Source organism: Sorex fumeus, unplaced genomic scaffold, assembly GCF_029834395.1.
Source record: "Sorex fumeus unplaced genomic scaffold, SorFum_2.1 ptg000006l, whole genome shotgun sequence".
In the NCBI taxonomy this organism is placed as follows: domain Eukaryota; kingdom Metazoa; phylum Chordata; class Mammalia; order Eulipotyphla; family Soricidae; genus Sorex; species Sorex fumeus.
The window spans coordinates 57,073,506-57,098,235 of record NW_026606063.1 but is presented as its reverse complement, the minus strand read 5'-3'; the positions used below and the strand labels follow the sequence as shown (position 1 = coordinate 57,098,235).

The 24,730-nt window shown below is 46.0% G+C and overlaps 1 protein-coding gene across 2 annotated transcripts; it reads left to right on the top strand.

The window, feature by feature from the left end:
- The first annotated feature begins 17,673 nt into the window (after positions 1-17,673).
- On the top strand, positions 17,674-19,356 carry LOC130034258 (cytochrome c oxidase subunit 5B, mitochondrial). 2 transcript variants are annotated; one of them, XM_056125826.1, is made up of 4 exons: positions 17,674-17,822; positions 18,289-18,384; positions 18,558-18,657; positions 19,167-19,356. In XM_056125826.1, exons 1-4 carry the CDS (start codon positions 17,787-17,789, stop codon positions 19,277-19,279), a joined length of 345 nt encoding a protein of 114 aa, XP_055981801.1. In that variant the 5' UTR covers positions 17,674-17,786; the 3' UTR covers positions 19,280-19,356. The 2 variants fall into 2 exon arrangements, with proteins under 2 accessions (XP_055981801.1, XP_055981796.1); XM_056125821.1 differs by having other exon boundaries at positions 17,680-17,822; positions 18,311-18,384.
- The last annotated feature ends 5,374 nt before the right edge of the window (positions 19,357-24,730 follow it).

Genomic DNA, 24,730 nt, shown 5'->3' with positions numbered 1-24,730 from the left:
ATTTCCCATATGGTCCCCCAAGCACCACCAGAAGTAATTCCTGAGTGCAGACCAGGAGTAATCCCTGAGCACTGTTGGGTGTGGCCAGGAAGGAAGGAAGGAAGGAAGGCAGGCAGGCAGGCAGGCAGGCAGGCAAACAAGCACTAGGGAACACAGAATAGTGCAAGATCTCTGGGCAGTAAATGAAGTAGTTGGGTGGAGGAGAGACAGGAGAGATAGTACAATAGCTTTGCACAGGCCAACACAGACTTGATCCTATGTACCCCATTAAGTCTCCTGAGTCTACCAGGAGTGATCTCTGAACAAAGAGTTAGGAGCAATCACTGAGCACTTTCAGGTGTGGTGCCAAAACCAAAACCCAAAAGCAATGGTGCCCATACACTCATTTGTCTCAAATACGTATACAATCCTGGGGAGCTTACCAGCAGATACACAATGGTTTACTGTCCTAGACCTAAAAAATGCTTTAGTTTGTATTCCCATGATATTCTAAGTTTGGTAACTTTTTGCATTTTAATGGGCAGATAATAAAGAAAAAACACAACATTTAACTTGGATGACAGTCCCTTGAACTCAAGGGTTCTAAAACAGTTTCCAATTCTTTGGTCAGGCTCTCACCCAAAGCTTGGAGAGGCTGATATTTCTAGGAAACAAACTTCTGCAGTACGTAGATGATCTCCTCCTGTTCTCCCCAAAACAGGAATTAATCTTTCAACATGCAGTTAGTGCTGAATTTCCTGGTAATGCAGAATTACAAAGTGTCCAGAACGAAGGCACGAATAGTCAAAAGGCCTTTACTTAGAGCTTATACTAACTCAGACATACTCCAGCTGTCTCTGGAACATGTCTGGTCAGTAACACAACTGCCCACTCTGTTACCCAGAAACAATTTGAAATGTTTCCTGGACTGCTGAGATCCTGCTAAGGAATGTTGGAATGGGTTACTTGTTACGGGGTACTAGTTATATCTCTCTATGCGGTTCTAAAGCAAAAAAAATGGGTAAGGATTTTCTGGATTGGAGAAATGAACAAAAAAAGATAAAACAGACATTGAAAGCCAAATTCCTATAGGCTTCAGTCCCAAAACCTCCCAGTGGAAATAAGCCCCTTCGATGATATGTAATGGAAAAAAAAAGGGAATTGCTCCTGAATCCTTATTCAGAGGTTAGACCCAACTACAAGCATGTTGCTTATTGTCCGAGCATCCAAGCAACTGGACTTGGTGGCACAGGATTGGTCTGAATGCCTCAGGGCAGTGGCATCCACAGCCATATTGGAAGAGGCTGTAAGTTCACGATGGGCCAGGTTGTAGAGGTCCTAAGACTCCATCAATCATTAACGCTGTTAGAACTAAAAAAGATCTTGTTGATTTACTGAAAGAAGGTTACTAAAACATCAGGTATTGTTATTAAAAAAACCCAAAACGGTTCCCAAAGGGTGCCAAGTCCTTAAACCAGTCTCACTGCCAAAAGTGGAAAATGAAATCTCTGATGTTTTGTGAAGTTATGAACTTTACCTATGCCAGGACTGATCTCCAAGATTCACCTTTGAGAAATACAAATGGCCAAAAGGCACATGAAAAGATGCTCTACATCACTAAATCATCAGGGAGATGCAAATCAAAACAACAATGAGATGTTATCTTATACCTCAGAGACTGGCACGCATGTTAAGCGAAATGAGTCAGAGAGGGATAGACACAGAGAGACTGCATTCATCTGGGGAACATAAAGTAACAAAATAGGAGACTAACATATAAGAGTGGCCGAGATTAGTACCAGGAATTTTGCTCCATGGCTTGGAGGCCAGCCACACATGCTAGGGGAAAAGGGAGCTCAGATAGAGAAGGGAGCACCAAATAAAGGGTGTTGGGAGGATCCTCCCAGGATGGGAGAAGCATGCTGAAAGTAGACTATAGACCAAACATGATTGCCACTCATATGCCTCTTTTACAAACCACAACACCCAAAAGGAGAGAGAGAGAACAGAGGGGAATGCCCTGCCACAGAGGCAGGGTGAGATGGGGGGGCTGGGGGGTGAGAGGGATACTGGGATCCGTAGTGGTGGGAAATGGGCACTGGTGGAGGGATGGGTACTTGATCATTGTATAACTGAAACCCAAGTGCAAAAATTTGTAAGTCTACAACTGTACCTCATGGTGTTTCACTAATAAAAATTAAAAAAAGAAAAGAAAAAAAGAAAAGAAAAAAGGAAAAGAAAAAAAAGAACAAGAACAACCAGTGCTGGGTGGATGTGGGGAGAAAAGGAATCTCATTCATTGTTGGTGGGAATGCTGACTGGTCCAGCCTTTTTGGAAAACAATATGGACATTCCTCAAAAAACTAGAAATTGAGCTTCCATATGATCCATCAATACCACTTCTTGGAATATATCCCAGGGATGCAAAAAAAGGACAGTAGAAATGACATCTGCACTTGTATGTTCATTGCAGCACTTTTCACTCTAGCCAGAATCTGGAAACAACCCAAGTACCTAAGAACAGATGACTGGTTAAAGAATCTCTGGTACATCTTCACAGTGGAATACTGTGCAGCTGTTAGAAAAGATGAAGTCATAAAATTTGCTTATAAGTGGATGGACATGGAGAGTCTATTATTGCTAAGTGAAATGAGTCAGAAAGAGAGGGACAGACATAGAATGACTGCACTCATTTGTAGAACATAAAATAACATAATATGAGGCTAACACCCAAGGACAGTGGAGGCAAGGGACAGTTTGGAATCCAACCTCATGTGCTGGGGGAGAAAGCAACTGGGAGAGAGAAGGGATCACTAAGTCAATGATGGTTGGAGGGATTGCTTGGCATGAGTGATGTGTGCTGAAAGTAGATTAAGGACCAAACATGATGGCCTCTCAGTATCTCAGTATTACAAACCATGATGCCTAAAAGTAGAAAGAGAGTAAGAGGGAATGTGCCTGCCACAGAGGCCAGGAGTGGGCTGGGGTGGGGGTGGCAGGAGGGATACTTGGGACATTAGTGATGGAAAACGCACATTGGTGGATATGGATACTGGAGGGATGGGTATTCCATCATTGTATGACTGAAACTCAATCATGAAAGCTTTGTAACTGTAATTATGAGTCAATTAAAAAAGAAAGTTTCACCTTTGATTAATCTAGACATAATTTGGTTCTCAGATGGCAGTAGTTGTGTGTCTCAGGGACTAAGGCCTGCTGGGTATTCAACTGCGTATCTTAAAATGTTACTGAAGTCAAGATTCTCTCCCCAAGGACTTTGCTCAATTAGTGGTACTTGCAGTTTGACTAGTCTGGGTACTGCCCTCAGGTCAGCAGTTAACTATCTGTGCTAATTCTTTCTTGGGGCTGGATAGAGTACAGCGAGCAGGGTGCTTACCTTGCACACAGCTGACTCAGTTTCAATCCTCAGCACCCCATATGGTTCCCCCCAAGTCCCACTAGGAGTGAACAGAGAGACAGGAGTTAAGCCCCGAGTACTTCTAGGTGTGGCCCTAAACCAACAACAAAACATTCTTTCTTGATCCTTCACACCTTTGGAACTATCTGGAACAGGAGGGAGTATTTAGCTGTGAACAACACCCCTGTTAAATATGGTCCTCAAATCTTGAAGCCATTAGAAGCAATTAATTTCCCTAAATAAATAGCAGACAAGGGACAGAGCAGGTGGGATATTTGCCCTGCATGCAGCCAACCTTGGTTTGATCCCCAACACCTCAGATGATTCCCACAAGTGATCTTTGGGTGCAGAGCTACGAGTAAGCCATGACCACTACCTAGTGTGGCCCACAAACAAATGTACGGACCAGAGAGATAGTATGGGGTTTTAGGTATCTGCCTTAAATGCAGTCAAGCTAGGTTCAATCCCTGGCACCACTAGGAGTGACCCCTGAGCAGAGAGAGCCAGGAGAAATCTCTAAGTAAATCAGGATCTCAAGTCTCAGAGAAAATTGCTCAGTGTCTAGGAATTAATATTTTTTTCTTCATTCTACATAGTTATCACAGTCCTCAGGAAAAACTGAAAGGTATAACCAGACACTTAAATGGACCTAGGACAAGTTGAGCCTAGAAACTTCAGTCTTGGCTTTTTCTACTACCCATAACACTCCTCAGACGATGTATAGCACCCCAAGCCCCACTAAAGCAAAGGCCTAAATGTCTCTATAAGGAAGAATATTCTTAAGGCCCTTTGCTAGACCCTGAATCTTCTGCCCTCTCTCAATATAATAGTTCTTTTCAGGTCAAGTTCAAAAGCAATATGGAACATTAGGCCAGAATCACTCCTATTCCTTTTCCTGATGTTCGTCACCCAACTATGTACCTACAGGAGGAGCCAACCTTGGTAAAGGCCTGGAAGGATGGGAGCCTGGGGTCTCAACTAACCCCCTGTAGAAAGGTCCATTCCCAGTTCCTTCCATTCCTACTGTTGTCAAGGTACATATAGTTGGGTCCATAAAACATCTGAAATTGTGGAAGGAGAGAAGAGGACCCCAAAGTTCAAAACCCAGTCTATGACTGTGAGCTGTTGTTAGGTTTAAAACTTTTCTGTTGGACTGTAGAGACAGTACTAGGGTTGAGGTACTAGCATGCAGCCAATTGTGGTATGATCAATAGCACTATGTATGGTTCCCTGAGCACAGAGCCAAGAGTAAGCTCTGATCACTGCCAGGTACTGCCAAAAAACGAAGCCAATTTTTTTTAAAATTAAAAAATAAAAGTGGCGAGAATGATAGTGCACTGGGTAGAGTGCTTGCCATTCACACAGCCAACCCAAGTTCAGGGGAGTCAATCCCAGTACCACACAGAGTCCTTGAGCACTGCCAGCGGTAATCACTCAGTGCAGAGCCAGGAGCAAACCTTGAGAATTGTTGGGTATGTTTAAGAATGAAACAGCACTGCCCATGCAAGTGGAAGCAAACATAAACAAATGGGACTACATCAAACTAAGAAGCTTCTGCAATTTAAAAAGAAACAGTGACCAAAATACAAAAAGAACCCACAGAATGGGAAAGAATATTTACCCAATACCCATCTGATAAGGGATTAATATCCAGGATATATAAGACACTAGTAGAATTATACAAGAAAAAACCCTCCTGCCTCCTCCAGATGGAACCCTAGTGACCATGAGCCTCTACAAGCATAGCTCAAGTATGCGGGAACCAGGACTTGGACTTTTCCTCCAAACTGCCGGGACCGCCCCGGCCCCCAGGTAACCTCTGATTCCGGAAGTCATGCCCACAACCCGCTCCCCAGCGCCATCTTTACAGCACACAGCCACAGAGAAGAAAGGCCACGGGGGGGGGGCTCCACAGCTCCCCGAGAATGCACCAGGTCTCGAAGAGAGCTGAGATCACCAGGAAGTCCCAGATGGGGTAAGTGCGGCATCCCGCCTCCTCCAGATGGAACCCTGGTGACCATGAGCCTCTACAAGCATAGGTCAAGTATGCGGGAACCAGGACTTTTACTCCAAGCCACGTGGCCGCTTATGCAGCCACGCGACATCTCCCTATATGCAAGGTAATCAATGGAAAGTAAATCATCCAACGTTTCTCCCTGAAAACCAGACTTAACTCTTATACAGGCCACAACACCCAATGGGAGAGAGAGAGAACAAAAGGGAATGCCCTGCCACAGAGGCAGGGTGGGATGGGGGGGTGGGGAGTGGGAGGGATACTGGGATCCGAGGTGGTCGGAAATGGTCACTGGTGGAGGGATGGGTATTCAAAAATAAATTAATTAATTAAAAAAACCCTCCAATCCCATCAAAAAATCGGGAGAAGAAATGAACAGAAATTTCCTCAAAAAAGAAATACAAATGGCCAAAAGGCACATGAAAAAAAGCTCCACATAGCTAGCCATCAGGGAGATTCAAATCAAAACAACAATGAGATCATCTCACACCAGAGAGACTGACACACACTCAAAAGAACAAAAACAACCAGTGCTGGCATGGATGTGGGGGAAAAGGGACACACTTTCACTATTAGTGGGAATGCCCACTAATCCAGTCTTTCTGGAAAACAATATGGGCAGTCCTCCAAAAATAGAAATTGAGCTTCTACATGACTCTGCAATACCACTTCTGGGAATATATCCCAAAGATGTAAAAAAGAACAGTAGAAATGACATCTGTACCTATATATTCATTGCAGCACTGTTCACAATAGCCAAAATCTGGAAACAACCCAAGTGCCCTAGAACAGATGACTGGTTAAGGAAACTGGTACATCTACACAATGGAATATTATGCAGCTGTCAGGAGAGATGAAGCCACGAACTTTGCTTATAAGTGGACAGACATGGAGAGTATCATGCTAAGTGAAATGAGTCAGACAGAGAGGGACAGACATAGAAGAACTGCACTCATTTGTGGAGTATAAAAAAACATAACATGAGGCTGACACCTAAGGATAGTAGATATATGGGACAGACAGATTGCTCCATAGCTGGAAGCATGCCTCATGAGCAAAGGGGAGAAGGCAGATAGAATAGAGAAGGGATCACTAAAAAAAAAAAAGATGTCTAGAGGAATCAGTTGGGATGGGAGATGCGTGCTGAAAGTAGATAAAGTATCAAACATGATAACCTCTCAGGTCTGTTTTGCAAACCATAATGCCCAAAAGTAGAGAGAGAGTATGGGGAATGCTGTCTGCCATGGAGAGAAGGTGGGAAAGGGGGGGTATAACGGGGATATTGGTGGTGGGGAATGTGCACTGGTGGAGGGATGGGTGTTTGATCATTGTGTGACTGTAACCCAAAAATGAAAGTTTGTAATGATCTCACAGTGATTCAATAAAATTTTTTAAAAAAAGAGAGAATTGTTGGGTGTGGCCCCCTAATCTCCCCAAAATGAGAAAATTAAACACCTGTCACCAATGGAAATAAGAGCATTAAAAGAAGTACATGAATAAAGCTACAGACTCATAGTGGGTCCTCCTCCTTGGGATTCTATCTTGTTTATTGTGCTTTTTTGAACTGTCCTATTGTTAGCCTGTATAAATTTGAACACACATATCATCTGAAATTCCCCCCAACAATAAGGCACCCTATAATTTGCCTTTTTACTACTTTATCAAGCCTCACTCCATGGTCTGAATGGAAAAAAAAATACACTTGTTACTTTTTCCAATTCACTTGCTTAGAGAGAAAATCTGACTAATTGCTGGGTTGTGTCATCAGGGCTCCAGGCCTTAGAAAAGGTTCCTAAATATGTGGTTGCCCCACTCAAGTTTCCGCCTGTTTAAATTCAGGATTCATATGAGATTTAATACTGGCCATTTCATTTTCTTAGTTCAGGTCTGACTCATGACCACAATAGGTCACGCCAATGATATACTAATCCTTGCCACATGACTTCTCTCTTGGATCCATTTTCTTCTTTTTCTTGTATATTTTTGGGTATTTTTGTTCACAGTATACTTAATAATAAAGTTTCATGCACACAATGTTGCAACACAAAATCCTCCACCAGAGTGTCCATTTCCTTCCATCACTGTCTTAGTATTCCCTACCCCCAGTCCCTACCCCATATTGTGGTAAGCTCAGTTCTATAGGCCAGCTCTGGGTTCTGTTGCTTTTGGCCATTTGTTATACCCTTACAATGTTTCTTTATATCCCACATATGAGAGCAATCATTATCTGCCCCATCCTTCTGACTAACTTCATTCAGCATGATATTCTCCACATAGTGGCAAATTGCATGATTTCATCTTTTCTCATAGTAGTATTCCATTGTGTATATGTACTATAATTTCCTTACCATCTCACCATCTCATCTGTTCTTGAGCATTTGGATTGTTTCCAGATTTAGACTCTTGTGAATAGTGTTGCAATGAACATAAGAGCACAAATAACTTTTGGGAATAGAGTTTTTGGGTCTTGGGGTATATGCTAAGAAGAGGAATTTCTACCATATGAAAACTAAATTATTAATTTTCTAAAAAGTGTTAATATTGTATTCCAAAAAGGTTGACCCAGTTGTCATTCCCAAGAGCAGTAGATAAAGGTTCATTCCCCCCACATCCAAGCCAATCCTATTTCATTCTTTTTGATGTGCACCATTCTTACTAGTATGATGTATTATCTCATTGCATTGATTTTCATTTACCTGATAACAAGTGACGCAGAGTATTTTTTCATACACTTATTGACTATCGTGTGTCTTCTTTGAGGATATTTTTATTTATTCTCCTCATTTTTGGTAGGGTTGTTTTGTTTTTTCTCTTAGGTCTTACAAGTGCTTTACATATCTTGGATATTAACCCTTCATTAGATGAGTGTTGGGAAAATATTTTCTTCCAGTCTGTGGGGTATCTTTTCAATACTTTTGTGTAGGTGTGGTTTTGGGGCCACACCTAGAGGTCCTCAGGTTTACTTCTGGCTCTGTGCTCAGTATTCAATCTTGCAGGTGCTTAGGGGACTATATGAGATGCCAGGGATTGAACCAGATTGGTTGTGTGCAAGAAAAGCACCCTTCTTTTTGCACTATCTCTCTGGTCCTAATGTGGGGTAACTTTTTATTCTGATCATAATTTCTTTTAGCATCACAGAACTTCTCGTGGGGGCACATCTGAGAGTGCTCAGTGGACCATACAGGAACTGAAGTGTGCCAGGAACTGAAGCCAGGTCAGTGGCATGTAAGGCTAGATACATATTACATCTCATCACTAAATGTATTCACATTCAGGCTATCAAAAAGCAACTGTACTTCAGTCTGTTTACCAGAACCTATACCAGTGTGCACCCCACCAAGCTGAAACCGAATTCCACCATCCTCCCTCTTTGTGTTTTTATGGACAATAAGCAATGTGCCCCTCCCTCCCTTCCTCCCACATCATTTGCAGGGAGTAGCTAAATTGTTTCCTGGCCCAATACGCTGAAAGATTCAGAGTCTCCACAGATGGGTACCATAGATGAGGGGTGTGGGGAGAGGAAAAGAGAGACAGTGTGAGAGAATGACTACAAGTTTACAAAGGGACTATTTCATGTATCTAAAGGAAAACAAAGGGGCCATGAGGATCAGAGAGATGTACAGCAGGTAGGGCACTTGTCTTGAATGTGACTGACCCAGGCGGAAATTCCCAGTACCTCATATACCCCTTCACCCCAGCTTTGCCAGGCGTGATCCTTGAGCACAGAGTCAAGAGTAAACCCTAAGCACCACTGGGTGCAGCCCCCCAAAACAAAACAAAACTGGGGGTGCCTGAGATGAACACAGATAACCCCATCATTCCCAACTCAACACAGAGGATATTGGAGGAGAATGTATGAGAGAAAAATTACAAAGGGACGCTTATAGAGGAACAGCACCTGGACCCCCAATCCACAGGGTAACATCCTGGAACAGTCATCAGAGTTTTAGTGCAGGGCTTAAGGCATTTATCTTACTCTGCCAGACCCAGGTTCCTTGGTTCCTGGGCACTGCATAACGTTCCTCAAGAACAGCTAGAAGTGATCCCTGAGCACCACGGGATGTGGCCCCAAGACCTATGTCCCACCACAAGAAAAGTTTTTTTCATAAAAAGGGCAACTGGGCCCAAATTAAGAAAACAGCGCCAAAGCCACACTTGTCCGGGAGCTGGGGAAAGTCCAGCGAGAGCTGATGGCTATGTGAGCTGCCACGAAGATGCTCGACTGGGAAAACTGGCGTTTCCGCCGGTGCGGCCCCTGTCACCCAGCACTGACATCCCCGGAGGACACCACACGGCACCGATGGACCCGAAGGTGGAAGGAAACCACTCCCGAGCCGGCCTGAAAACGGTTCCACAGAACCCTGCTTTAGTAACAGTGCCACCTGGACAGACAGGTCGGGCCACTCAGGACTGCCCAGCCCGAGTGTCGAGCATGATTCCTGGACCCGAGGCCAAGGGACCGCCGGAATCAGGGCTGGCACGACAAGGCGCCGGCCCTGCCAGCACCCACACACCCAGACTGGCTACCTGAGCGCCCCGAGTCCAGCTACGAACCGCACGCCCACCATGGTCCTGAGGCCGCCGGCCCGTGTGCCTACCTGGACGGCAGCCGTGGCCTTCGGGGCCCAGGGGAGGCGGACGGACGCTCGCGTTGCGCGCCCGGCAGGCGGCAGTCAGGAGTCTGGCGACCGGATGCGGGATCCACAAGCGCGGGCTCAAGCCTTGAAGGCTCCCACCCGCCGGAAGTGCCCCGCCGGCTTTCCGTTGGGGCAGGCGACAAGGGGCCGGTGGTCAGTTCGTCTCTCCGGACCCTCAGGCGGCCAACTGGCGTGGTTCTGGCGCACGTGGACCACCGAAGGGCACCTTTGTCTGGAAGGCGGCGTGTGGACAGCAGAGGGTCACGCAGAGGGCTGCGTGCGAAAGGTCACGTGTGGAGGGGTCACGTGTAAGGGTCGCGTGTGCAGAGTCGTGGGCAGAGGGTCGAGACAGAGCCTCACGTGCGGCGGGCCAGTAATGTGCGGAGGGTCATGTGCAGAGGGTTGTGTGCGGAGGGTCACGTGAAGAGCGAGTCGTGTGCAGAGGGTCACGTGAAGAGCGAGTCGTGTGCAGAGGGTCACGTGGGGACGGCTCCATGGGCGCCACCACCCGTGTGCTTGCACGTGGGCACCACAAGCTGCCACATGTGGACTAGGGGCCAATTCTGCCGGTCACCTTCCATTCCCCAGCCTTCAGCCGATTTTCAGTGTACCATTCTCTCAGTTTTATAAAAGAGGACATCGAGGTGTAGAGGCTCATGCCAAGCACATGAGGACAGATACAGAAGGTGTCAAAATTTTCATTCAGGCTGGCTCGGATGGATTTCCGGAAACCCACTTGAGCCAGCCTCCGAGCATGCTGCAGTAGTATAGACCTGCTGAAGTTAAGGCTTTCGTTGTGTGTTGAGACGATCCCCTTTGCCACTCCCACTCCCACCCCTCATAACCACCACCCATCATCGTTGTTCAGCATGTTTGAGAACAGATTTTTTTCCTAGGTGTGTGTCTGAGTTTTGTTCTTTGGAGGTGGCAAATGTTACCAATACTGGTTGAGGGGGACCCTGTGCCTGGCACTAAGCTAGGCCATGCTTTTTCTTTATCCATAGCCAGTCCTGTCATCAGTGGAAACCCACACCCAGGCTGCAAAAATGGCTTAAGGGGTTGGGTCACAGGCAAACAGAAGCTGTTGCTTCAAGGCCTTGCACTGCATGGCCACCTGAGCACTGCTGGAAGCAACCCTTAAGTGAGATCGGGGAGTAGCCCTCAGCACCTGTGGCTGCGGCCCCAAACCAACCACCTACCCACCCATACCCTGATCTTCTGAGGATTTAAGTATCATTAATAACCATTATTCCTGCAATATTCTCCAGGAAGTATGTGAGCTGAGCTAAGCAGGTCAGAGCTGCAACTGGCACCCTGTGAAGGTAGTTCTGGCGGGAGACCCTCTTCTGGGCTCAGAACGCCATGGGAGGCAAAGACCTGTAGTATAAGTAGGTCTTCCCAGCATCTTCACCTTTACTTCCTTTGAGCAGCTTCTCTAGAATTTAAATAAATACCTAAGACAACATCTGGGGGCCTGAGCAATAATAGTACAGCGGAGTAGGGAGCTTGCCTTGCATGCGGCTAACCTAGATTCATCCCTGGCACCCCATATGATCCTCAGAGCTCATAAGGAGTGATTCTTGAATATAGAGCCAGGAGTAAGTTGAATGGGGTCCAAAACCAAAACAAAATGAAACAAGACAACATATCTAACTATACTACTTATGTACATCCGGAGCGATAGCACAGCGGTAGGGCGTTCGCCTTACAAGCGGCCAACATGGCCGACCCGAGTTCGATTCCTCCGCCCCTCTCGGAGAGCCCGGCAAGCTACCGAGAGTATTCGATATGCCAGACACAGTAACAACAAAGTCTCCAATGGAGACGTTACTGGGCCCGCTCGAGCAAAAATGTACATCACTTTAAAAAAAATCCAGGAGTCTAATTTTTATTTATTTATTTTAAATTTTTATTAGTGAGACACCATGAGGTACAGTTGTAGACTTACAAATTTTTGTGCTTGGGTTTCAATTATATAATGATCAAGTACCCATCCCTCCACCAGTGCCCATTTCCCACCACCACGGGTTCCTCCCACCCCCATCACCCCCATCCCACCCTGCCTCTGTGGCAGGGCATTCCCTTTTGTCCTCCAGGAGTCTAATTTTAAACAAACAGCTCCATGTCATGAATTCAAAGGGAATGGACCCCAGCAACTCAGGCTCCTTTTCATTGGTTCTCACACAGTGAACTTCTCTGAGTGGAGTAGACTGGCACTTTAGTTCAACCAAGTCCCTTTCTGGCTTCCATCCTTCTCTGATCATTTTTCCTTCACCCATTTTGGGAGTATTTAATATGCTCAATATGAATATTAACTCTCTGCGCAAGTTTTCTTTTTTTTAAATTGAATCATTGTGAACAACACTTACAAAGCTTTCATGTTTGAGTTTCAGTCATACAATGATCAAATGCCCATTCCTCCATCAATGTACATGTCCCCAGGATCTCCCCCCCTCCCCTTCCCCACCTCGCGTCCCACCCCTCCCCCTGCCTCTATGGCAGATAGTTTCCCTCTTACTCTCTACTTGTGAACTTGGCAAGAATCTTGTCATTGGCTTGTTTGTTAAGGACAATGCCAACAGCATGCTGGGTAACTCTGCACTCTTCCAGTTTTGCCATGGTAGCATTTGTAGGGCATTCCTTTGTGGACAGTACCCATTCCCTTTATATCTATATCACCTTTCTTGTAGAGCTGCATGTACATGGCCAAAGGAACAACTCCGTTTTCTAAAAAGTCTAGAAAATGTATAGCTGGTGCCCCTCCTCTTTCCCTTAGTGTTGGTCATTTTTGTGATTTACTTGAAGATCGTGATTCTGGCTGAAAGGTTTTCATATATGTATGAAATATATAGTATATAAAATATCCCATATATGTGCCTTTTCCTATATAAGCACGAAAAACTGATTTTCAATGGACTTTTGGTCTGGGACACATGGCGATGTGTTGTTTCTGAGGAATGTTAATGGCGTAGCTGCTGGACATCCCACAGAGTACACAGGACAACCCTCACATACTGCAGAGAATGATCCAATCAAAAATGTTAGTAGTGCTGACTTTGAAACTTCAGCATAGAGAAAAAGGGAAAAAAGATAAATACAAAATAGTTAATAATTTTTTTCTTTACACATTTTTATTACAACAGATATTTATTTGATCAAAAAGGATTATCCTATGAAGTAAAAAGAAGGTCACATAAAAGTTTATTATTTTGGCAAAGGCAATAGTAGGAGTGGGAGCCAGACAGAAAAGGTTGGAGTGAGGATGGCCAGGAGTCTTTTCCTGACATGAAAACTCACCTGCATAATCTCAGGTTTCTGTAAGATGAACAGAACCCACCAATGTCCTATGACTTGGTGACCCCACACTATTTCCATTTTATTACCCAGAATAACCATCTTAGATTAAGGCAACAAGGATTCAAAACTGAGGAGAACTGGATTTCTCTCATTTTCTGAGTTCAGTATGTGATTAAGAATGAAAAAAATCTGGTCTACACCATAGGTAAGTTAAATAATACTGCATGACTACAGAGCCTTTAATATGTGATGTGTACCTCTAAGAGGGTGATCAAATGTAGGCCTTTCCTGTCCTGACCAGACCATTGTCCTGAGAGCACAGCATCTCTCAAGATTAGGATTCCATGGGATACGCTATGGGCAAAATCAAGAGGTTTGACGAGGAAATGGTGACCAAAATAAAGTGATTAGCTAGCTGTGGACTCTCATCCCACATGTCTTTCAGACCAAGCCCCTTCTTTTCCAAACATCTGTCACTGTCACTGTCCTCCCGTTGTTTATTGATTTGCTCGAGTGGGCCCAGTAACATCTCCATTGTGACAATTATTAAGTGTTTGGCATATTGAATACATTACTGGGAGCTTGCCAGGCTTTGCTGTGTGGGCAAGATACTCTTGGTAGCTTGCCGGGCTCTCTGAGAGGGGCGGAGGAATCAAACTCGGGTCGGCCATGTTGGCTGCATGCAAGGCAAATGCCCTACCCATTGTGCTATCGCTCCAGCCCATCCAAACATCTGTCACTGTCACTGTCCTCCTGTTGTTCACCGCTTGAGCAGGCCCAGTAATGTCTCCATTGGAGACTTTTTTTTTTTTTGTTACTGTGTTTGGCATATCGAATACATCACGGGTAGCTTGCCAGGCTCTGCCGTGCGGGTGAGATACTCTCAGTAGCTTGCCGGGCTCTACCAGAACAAATCAACTCCTGGCACTAGCTTGTTTATTTTCTCAAAGAACTAGCTCCTGGTTTCACTGATCTTTCTTTCATATTGCTTTTTAGGCTTCCATCTTGTAATTTCTGCTTTAAGTTGCTTATTTCCTTCCTCCTGCCTCTGCTGGGCTCCTTTTGTTGTCATTCTCCAAGCTGTCAGGTTAGGTTACTTACATGGGCTCACTCTTCCTTCCTGAGGAATGCTTGTAGAGCTATAAACTTTCCTCTTAGCACAGTTTTTGCCCTGCCTCATGAGTTCTGGTAACGCGTGTTCTCATTTTCATTTGTTTCTGGAATCTTTTGATTTTCTCCTTGATTTCCTTTCTAAGCCATTCGTTGTTCAGCAGTGAGCTGTTTAATTGTTTTAGGTGTTTGATTTGTTTTTCTGTTGTGTGTGTGATCACTTCTATTTTCAGTGTATCATGGTCTGAGAAGGTTGTTGATACAATCTCTATCTTCTTAATCTTATGGAGGTATGTTTTGTGGTCCAGCATGGTGGTCTATCTTGGAGAATGTCCCATGCACACTTCAGAAGAAAACCTTGAGGAAATGGATAAATTTCTGGATTCCTACAGCCTCCCAAGGCTGAACCAAGAAAACCTGGAGTACCTGAACAGACCTATCATCACCAAGGAAATTGAAATGGTAGTAATAATTCTCAAACACAAAAGTCCTGGCCCAGATGGATTCACCGGTGAATTCTTCCAAATCTTTAAAGAGGACTTACTCCCAATCCTTTTTAAGCTTTTCCAGGAAACTGAAGAATCAGAAACACTTTCAAACAGTTTCTATGAAGAAAATATTACCTTGATACCAAAAGCAGAAAGAGGTACCACAAAGAAAGAGAATTATAGGCCAATATCCCTGATGAACACAGACACAAAGATCCTGAACAAAATCCTAGCAAACAGAATCCAACGACTCATCAAAAAGACCATACACCATGACAAGCAGGATTCATCCCCGGGATGCAAGGATGGTTTAACATTCGCAAGTAAATCAACATAATCCATCATCAATAAAAGAAAAGGGGCTGGAGCGATAGCACATCAGGTAGGGCGTTTTCCTTGCATGTGGCCAACCTGGGTTCGATTCCCAGCATCCCATATGGTCCCCTGAGCACTGCCAGGGGTAATTCCTGAGCGCAGAGCCAGGAGTAACCCTTGTGCATTGCCGGGTGTGACTCCTAAAAAAAAGAAAAATAAAAGATAAAAACCATATGATCATATCAATAGATATAGAGAAAGCATTTGACAAGATCCAGCACCCGTTTATGATGAAACGCTCAGCAAAATGGGCTTTGAAGGAACTCTCTTCAATATAGTCAAAGCCATCTACCTCAAGCCCACAGCAAGCATCAGTCTCAATGGGGAAAAACTAAAAGCCTTTCCACTAAGATAGGGCAAAAGACAAGGTTGCCTGCTCTTGCCACTTCTATTCAATATAGTACTCGAAGTTCTGGCCATAGCAGTTAGACAAGAGAGGGAATGTGCCTGCCACAGAGGCAGGGAGTGGGAAGGGGTGGAGGTGGCAGGTGGGATACTGGGAACATTGGTGGTGGAAAATGTGCACAGGTGGAGGGATGGGTATTGGATCCTTGTATGACTGAAATGTAATCACAAAAGTTTGTAAGTCTGGAACTGTATCTCATGGTGATTAATTTTTAAACAAAATTAATTAAAATTACTTTAAAAATTTTTTATGTAGGATTACTACTATTTATTCAGTCACTGATTAGGCTGATTGAATTGGGCATGAAGTCCACACAAAATTAATTAAAATTACTTTAAAAAATTTTTTAAATTAAAAAAGAGAACTGCTTAATGAAAGTAGGTAAAGGAATTAACACAATAACCTTTCAGCATCTGTGTTGCTGACCATGGTGCCCAGAAGGAGAGAAAAAGAGAGAAGGAGAGAAGAAAAATGCTTGCCATAGAGGCAGGCTGGGGGTGTCGGGAGTGAAACTGCGTCATTGGTGGTGGGAAATGAACACTGGTGGAGGATTAGCTGTTGTATCATTGTATCCTGATCATGAACAGCTTTGTAACTATGTATCTCATGGTGACTCAGTTAAAAAAATTAAATTTAAAAAGAAAAAAATGCTTTTTAAACCCTCGTCATCAAATGTAATTCGGAGTAAGTGCAGTAGAGCTAAGGAAGAAGGGAACAATAGTGTTATGCATTCAAAGTAAACTCCACCTTTGAAGAAGCCTCAAAATTGGGAGATCTTTTTTCTTCTCTTTTTCCTTTTTTCCCTCAGTGGGGCACTCAAGAGAACAGATCCAGATGGGTGCCTCGCAAAGAAAGAATTCTAAAATGGAGCTTTTAAAAATATGGCCTGCAGAGGAAAGCTGTCAACACTTGAGACTACCTCGATGTGGAAGCTTGACCATACTGAGTCTGCATATTCCAACCAAGTTATGAATTTACCAAAATTTGCCTGATCGCTTCTGCAAGGAACAAGGGATTCGAAGACGAGTGGAGCAAAATTCTCACTCTACAGGGATTTTCCATCAGTCAGGGAAAGATGTTTGCCCCAAGCAGCGAGGGCCAGCGCAGTAATGACAATGTGCACATACTCCTCGGCGCCACTGGAGGGCAGTGTTCGCCTTTTTTCCCTTGCCCACACTAGAGACGTTTCCAGGGGACTCCAGAGTGTTTGTTTAAAAAAGAAAACTCCAGCCATGGAACATCCTGATCTCTTTTCCGTAATCAACTCTTTCCCCATTTCCCAGATCTCCCCTCCCTTAGCCGCTTCCTTGGTCAGTTAACTTCCCAGCATAGTCACATACCTCTTCCCACAATCACCAAGGGTCCTAGCACTGATCCGGCGCCCCCCTCCCTGTTCTCCAGGCCCGGCCCTCATCACCCCAACACCCTAGTAGCAAAACTACACGATGCTAAGTCCTGCCCAAGCTCTTAGAGGCTCGGCCAAGGCGTCTGGTCCGCGATGGCGCTCTCTGCTAGGCAAGCGGGCACCCGGCAACAAACAGTACAATGGACACGGCGGTATTTAGGCGCTCAAGCTCGAGTTCGGATCATCTGGGTGGTCCAGCGTGCCCCCTGACAGCACCGGGGCTGAGGACCTCCTCCAGCAGCCTCCGCGTTTACGAAACACAGCTAGCCAACAAGATGCACAGAACTCCAGTGGGGTTTCCCACACTCTACGGATGAGTATGAGAAAACGAGTCCCACGCTTGCTCCAGGGTAAAGACCCAGAACGAATCCCACTCCGAGCACCCACTCGCGCCAAGGCGAAGAGGCGAGCCGGCAGTGAGGTGGGACTGGGCATGCGCGGCTTCACTCACTCGGGGCACAGGAGGGCGGGGAGGAGTTCAGGGGACCGGAAGGAAGTAGAAAGCCGACCCCGAGGCGAAGAAGTCCTCCCCGGAAGTCCCGCCTACCGTCAGCCTGTTCCCGGAAGTGCTGCCGGTGAGAGCGGGCGCGATGGCTTCAAGGTTACTTCGCGGAGCTGGAGCGCTGTTCGCGCAGGCCCTGAGGACCCGCGGTCCCAATGGAGTCGCCGCGGTGCGCTCCATGGCGTCTGCAGGTACTCGTGCCGTGGGGCGGCCCAGCGACGGGCGACCTTGCTCTCCCCGGGCGGCGCTAGGGTAGCCAAGTGGGGCCGACCCCTTCAGGTGCTCGGGGCCGGGGTGACGGCCCCGTGGCCACAGGTGCCCGTCGGCGCCTCCTTTCTTACTGGCCGCCGCAGCAGTCGTCCACCGAACTTACCCCGCCGCCAAAGAACCCTCAACGGAGGCGCAGTGTGACCTTGGACAGAGGCTTCCGCCAGAATGGGGGGAGGTGCTAGAGAGCCCATCGGACGCGGTCTTGCCCCGAGTTAGGTGCGCCCCTCCACGCTTCTGTTGGCCAGTTCGAGGAAGGACATGTCCACCACCGGTAGCGGGAGGAGGACGAGCCCCTCCGTGAGGATCATGGGGACAGCGGGGCTAGGCAGTCGCTGTTCGCAGCTCATGAGCAGAACTGCCTGGCCGTTGGGTTTCTGTCTTCATCAGAGCACAACTCCCGTTTCTTTAGGGGGCATTCCTACCGACGACGAGCAGGCCACCGGGCTGGAGCGGGAGATTATGATGGCCGCGCGGAAGGGACTGGTGAGAACATCCTGGGGGTGGGGGGGCTTCTGTGGCACTCAGGGTTGAGGACTGGATATGGGCGATCGCCAGGGCATGTGATGCAGGAAAACTGGCGTGCATCGGGGATTGTACCCCGGAGACCTTGGAGAAGGAGGGTTGTTTCCCATCATGGCTTCACTTTCTTTTTTCAGGACCCTTACAATCTGCTTGCCCCCAAAGCCGCCTCAGGCACCAAGGAAGACCCTAATCTAGTCCCCTCCATCTCCAACAAGCGAATAGTAGGCTGCATCTGTAAGTACCCACCTCTGTTTTCATACTCATTTGCTTAATATGGCCTCCGAGTCTGTAAAGTGTTTCAAATCTTTTATGGGAATGTGTTTAAAGAGAATGTGGGTAAAGGAGCTGTGCAGTTTCCTTACCCTCTCACACCTAATCGTGTTTGTGTTGATCACCCTTACTATAATGAGGTATAGAGTATGGATCATCCTGGTTGACTGGAGGTAACAGCATGAAGGAATATTCAGAAAGTATTTACTGTGTTATTTCCTTGTCAGTTACTATTTTAGATGCTGGAGGTAGATACAGGATTTACCCTACTTTGGGAGTTTTACAGAGGCAGGAGAGCTAGAACTTATACAGTGATGGGAAAGAGGTTGGGTTTTCCTCAGGTCAACTCAGCATCTCTATTTCTTCATATGAAAACGTGCATAGGGGAGCTTGATCTCTTCAGATGTCAGTGATAACTTTGAAAGTCTCCGCTTAAAAGACTGGATGGCCTTCAATCACCTTTTTTCTTCTAGGTGAAGAGGACAACAGCACTGTTATCTGGTTTTGGCTGCACAAAGGAGAGGCCCAGCGGTGCCCCAGCTGTGGAACCCATTACAAGCTGGTGCCCCACCAGTTGTCCCACTAAATCTCTACCCTCTTGAAATGGGCTGTGAAATGTCTCTCCAATAAAGACTAGCCATTGCATTGGCTCCTTCTCCCATAGTTGGCTGTCCTTATTTCTCTCCTTAGAGAGATACTTCTGATTTAAAGAAAAACTGCTTGTTAATACTGCGTGCTATTGCAATTGACAGTTCTATAATGCAATGACAGGGACCACTTGACAGGGGAAGAGCGGGGGCAGAGACGTCAACCTGACTGGACTTGAATATTGGCCCTTTACCTTTATCTTTATCACAGGGGTATAATCCCTGAGTGTAGGGTACAAGTACCAAAAAGTAGGTGGTGGGATGAAACGTCAATATTCCTTGCATTTTCAGGTTCCATGTTTATTCCCCAGTACTACATGGCCCCTGGTGGTCCCATAACATGTGCAGCACCTATAAAACAAAAAACACCTTCAGAGGATTGTAAGTAATAGTATATAGAGAGAGAGCTTGGCTGGTGTGAGGTCTGTCCTTATGATATTGCCAAAACATAGAATGTTTTGGGGTTTTGAAGCCTTGAGGGACCCAGGCAGAAAGTACATTTTATGGGGCTACTGTCACAGACTTCAAAATACGGGATGATTTCAGAAGTCAATGACCCGGTTTCTTCAGTAAATAAATTGTAAGCAAAGAAAAAAACCCTGCTTTATAGAGTTAGGCAGCTGTAAGGTCAACAGCAACCAAGAGCAAATTCATCGGTCTGGTTTGGATCATGATTCAAGAAAATCAGCTAAAAAGAAAAGTGAGAATTTGAACTGTGGACACTTGCTGTTTAGGGATTTATTACATACTTCACCTATGTTTGTGGAATTGGTGCTCTTTTTATGCTTTAGAATTACATACTGAGGTATTCAGAAATGTGCCTGGCATTACCAAAGAGGGGGAAGTCTGAGATCGAAACATTTGTGACCATTTACATGAGGGGCATTCTACTTTTGTGTATGTTTTAACTTTACCTTTTTTCATTTTTCATTTCATCATCCAGTTATTCGTCGATTGCCTCGAGCAGGCCCCAGTAACGTCTCTTTCATCCTAGCCCTGAGATTATATTCAAGGCTCTTTAGGAGAATGAGACCCATCATTGTTACTGGTATTTGGCATATTTGGTACGCCACGGGGAGTTTGCCAGACTCTGCCCTGTGGGCAGGCTACATTCGATAGCCTGCAAGTTTGTCCAAAGTAGGAATGAGATAATAAGATGTCATAAAAAGATGTCCTGATAAGATGTCGCGCGGCCGCAACCGTGCGGTTCCGGGAGCTGGATTTTATAGTCTCTGAGTCTTGGCCGTTGATGGGATTACATGGCGCCAGGGGGCCAGGTGGTGGGTGTGACCCCCACCTACTGGAATTTGGAGGATCTGGGTGGAGGATGCTCGACTCCAATCCAAGTAGGCTTGGAGATCTCAGCCCCGGAACCCGCGTGGCTTTGTCCCTCTGCCAGTACCTTCATGTGTGTGGAGAGTGGTCTCAGCATGGTGGTGGCTGGTCCTGGAGGTCTTCGGCTGCTGGAGCCCTGGTCGGGGCGGGGAGGAAAGCTCAACCTGCTCCCCTCCAAGGGGCCTCGGCGAGGAACAGCCAGGCGCGGGGGCACTGTTCTCGTCCAGGAGCTGGATTTTATAGTCTCTGGGTCTTGGCCGTTGATGGGATTACACGGCGCCAGGGGGCCAGGTGGTGGGTGTGACCCCGCACACATGAAGGTACTGGCAGAGGAACAAAGCCACGCGGGTTCCAGGGCCGAGATCTCCAAGCCTACTTGGATTGGAGTCGAGCATCTTCCACCCAGATCCTCCAAATTCCAGTAGGCGGGGGTCACACCCAACTTTACCTTAAGCCATAAATTTTTTTGTTGTTTTTGAATCACACCTGGTTATGCTCAGGGCTTACTCCAGGCTCTGGGTTCTGGGATCAATACACCTGGTGGGATTGGGGAACCATATAGTGTGTCAGGGATCAAACCTAGGTCGGCTGCATGCAAGCCAAGCACGCAGCACTACCATACCCTCCTTGCCCCCCTCCACTCCAACTTCTAATTTAGGAGCAGATAAAACCCACTTTAACCACTTAATTCTGGCAATTTAGATTAAGTTTCTGGATTAAGATGATTGTTTTTTTGGGGGGGGTGGGTGCAGCATACTTACATGCAAAGTTTGTGCTTTAGCCCGTTACATTTTTCTCTCCAGCCTCAGAATAAGCGGATGGTTTTTTTTTTTTTGGATCACACCATATGGGATGCTGGGAATTGAACCCAGTTTGGCCGCCTTTTGAACCCAGGTTGGCCAGTGCAAGACAAATGCCCTACCCCCTGTGCTATCGCTCCAGCCCCGCGAATTCTTAAGGGAACTGGGCACTGTGACACAATGGGAAAGCATATTCTTTGCATATTTGATCCCCAGCACTCTTTTTTTTGGGGGGGGGTACTAGAGGTCAAAGACTAAGCAAAGTTTTTCTATCTACTCTGATGCTGAGGTATTTCCCTGGTGCCTTTCCATTTGGTATTGTCCACAAAATAGGTACATATTAGATCTTCCTGTTAAACTGATACTTGAAGAGTCAGGGAAAAACTCTTTTCCCTGTCTTACCTCCTGCTACAGGGAGTCAAAGCCACTGCTTGCTTTCCTTCCTGTCAGTCATTCACTCTTGTTCAGGAAATTCCCGGCACTTAGGTACTGCTCCAGGCCCTTCTCTAGGGAAGGGGAGTGCCTAGATGGTCTGTGATACCTAACCTGGATCCTTCCACCTTAAATGCTACTCTGGCTTCCTGGTAACTATCAGAAGACTGCCTTCTCCTGCCTCCAGCATTTCCTTTCCTTCTTACTGTCGTCTCTTTCCAATCAAAACACAGGGTATAGCCTGAGAGATAGAACAGGGTAAAGCCATTTGTCCTGCCATGTGGCCAACCTTGATTGTATCCCCTGTGCTATACCACCAGGAGTAAGCCATGAGCACAACCAGGTGTGGCCCCCCCAAAACAAAGTAAGACCACCACCATCTAAAAATTTTGCAGTGAGCTTCTGACTCCTCACATGAAAAGACTGGTTTCTCTTCCCTCACTTAAATCTACCTCACTTCTTTCCTTCCTGTCTGTATAATTGGAGGGGGGGGGGGGGTAGCTAGATTAGATAGTTTTTACTGAAAACTTACTTAGAAAGATTTTGAGGGGAGGGAGGGGCTGGAGCAACAGCACAGTGGGTAGAGCATTTGCCTTGCACACAGCCGACCCGGGTTCGATTCCCAACATCCCATAAGGTCCCCCTGGCACCACCAGGAGTGACTCCTGAGTGCAGAGCCAGGAGTAACCCCTGAGCATCACTGGAGTGACCCCAAAAAGAAAAAAAATATTTTGAGGGAAAAGAAAGAAAATGTTCAAGAGAGAACATAGGTTTCTCTAGAGTGGAAAAGGGAAGCAAAATACATGTTCAAGGGAAAGCACAAGCCTGAAGAGCAAGGGCTGTCTACAGTTTTTTTAAAACTATTCAACCTTGAAGAAAAAAAGTCTCTGGTACCTTTCTATACTGTGGCAGGTGGAATAGTAGTCCCCCCAGTGATGTCTATGTCCCACCAGAACCTATGAATATGTTCGGTCACAGAGTAAATGTTTATGAAGATTGCACACAGAGGGCCAGAGAGGTCACTTAATAGGCTGAGGTTGCTTGTGGGAGGCCTGGGTTTAATCCCTGGAGCTGCACAGTCCCCAAAACCAGTAGGAGTGACCCTGAGCACAGAACCTGCAGCAGCCTCTGATCACCGAAGAGTGTGGCCCCAAAACCAAAAACAAAGAAACTTGATTTTTGTTCTTAGAAAAAAAATTAAGGCTGCCAAGAAATTGCTCTTAAAATAAGGAGACTATCCCTAGTGGGAAGAAAGAATTCCGAGGGAGATGTGGCCAGGGAAAAATGGTGAGAGAGGTGCAGCGTTTGAAGACTGACGAGGCCAAGACCAAGGCAGGGGAAAGCAAGAAAATGCCTGAGCTCCCATAAACAGCCCTGCTGCCACCTTGCTTTCAGCCCGTTGAGATCCATAACAGACATGCATTTTTGTGTTTCTTTTGGTCACTAAGTATTTTTTGTTATTGTTGTTGTTTTCATTTTTTTCTTTTTGGGTCACACCCAACGATGCATGGGGGTTACTCTTGGCTCTACAAATCAGGAATTCTCCTGGTGGTGCTTGGGGGACCATATGGGATGCCGGGGATCGAATCCAGGTCAGCCGCATGCAAGGTAAATGCCCTACCTGCTGTACTATCACTCTGGCCCCTGTTGTTGTTTTTAACTGCAGCAATACATCAGTAAATTCAATTCCTGCCTCCCAGGTAAGCTCTCAAATTTAGCTGCACAATAGAATCATGTAAATTTTTTTTTTCTCCCAATGTCCCAGCTCTCACCCAAACCATTTAAGCAGAATCTGGGTGGGGCCCAGATTTGAGAACTTGACAGGATCAATGGTACCGATGGTACAGCACTTGTCTTGCATGTGTGAGTACCCGTGTTTCATCCCCAGAACCTTTCCTCCACCTTCCCCACAAACACGAGACAATAATTCAGTGAATTCCAAGGGTGTAGCCAACACTGAGCACATAAGCAGGAGTACTTCTCAGTCTTTAGTAACAGGAGTCCCAAGGGCAAAGAAAATGGAATCCCATCCAAGCCTTTACTGGTACTCTACTAAGAGCACCAATGGGACTGATCAAAACTTTAGATCATGTAACTTAAAAACTGGATCATAGGACTGGAGAGATAACAGTGGGTAAGGCTTTGCAAACAGCTGACTCAGGATCAATACCCAGCACCTCAAATGGTTCCCCAGGACTCACCAGGATCCTTGAGCAGAGAGCCAAGAGTAAGAGTAAGTCCTGAGTACTGCCAAGTGTGGTCCAGAAATTAAAAAAAAAATAATTGGATTTCAGGATTGGTCCTATACCCCAGTGATATGCTAAAGTGGCAGAATCTATGCCTAATATGTGTAAGGCCTTGATTCCCTGTACCTCAAGCATAGCACTGGGCTACTGAACCGGACATTGATGGGAATGGTCCTGCCTACTCCCCAACAATGCTGAGTATGGCCCTATTAAAAAAAGAAGAAGAAGGAAAAAAAAGGATCCTACTTAGGCACTGGAGAATATGGGCCATACTCCACTGATACTAAACAATCCTCATGTACCCCTCCCCCACCTTCCCACCCTGCAAACAAAGGGGCCAGGGCCGGAGTGATCATAGAGTAGGTAAGGTGCTTACTTTGCTTATGCAGAGCCAGGGTCAATCCCTGGCACCATATATGATCCCCTGAGCCCCACCAAGAATGATTCCTGAGTACAGAGCCAGGAGTAAGCCCTGAAGCACCGCTGGGTGTGGTGACAAAACCAGTTAAAATAAGAATTTTTAAAAAGGACTTTCTGTCCTAATTTGATTTTTTTTTTAAACATCTGGTGGACTGCT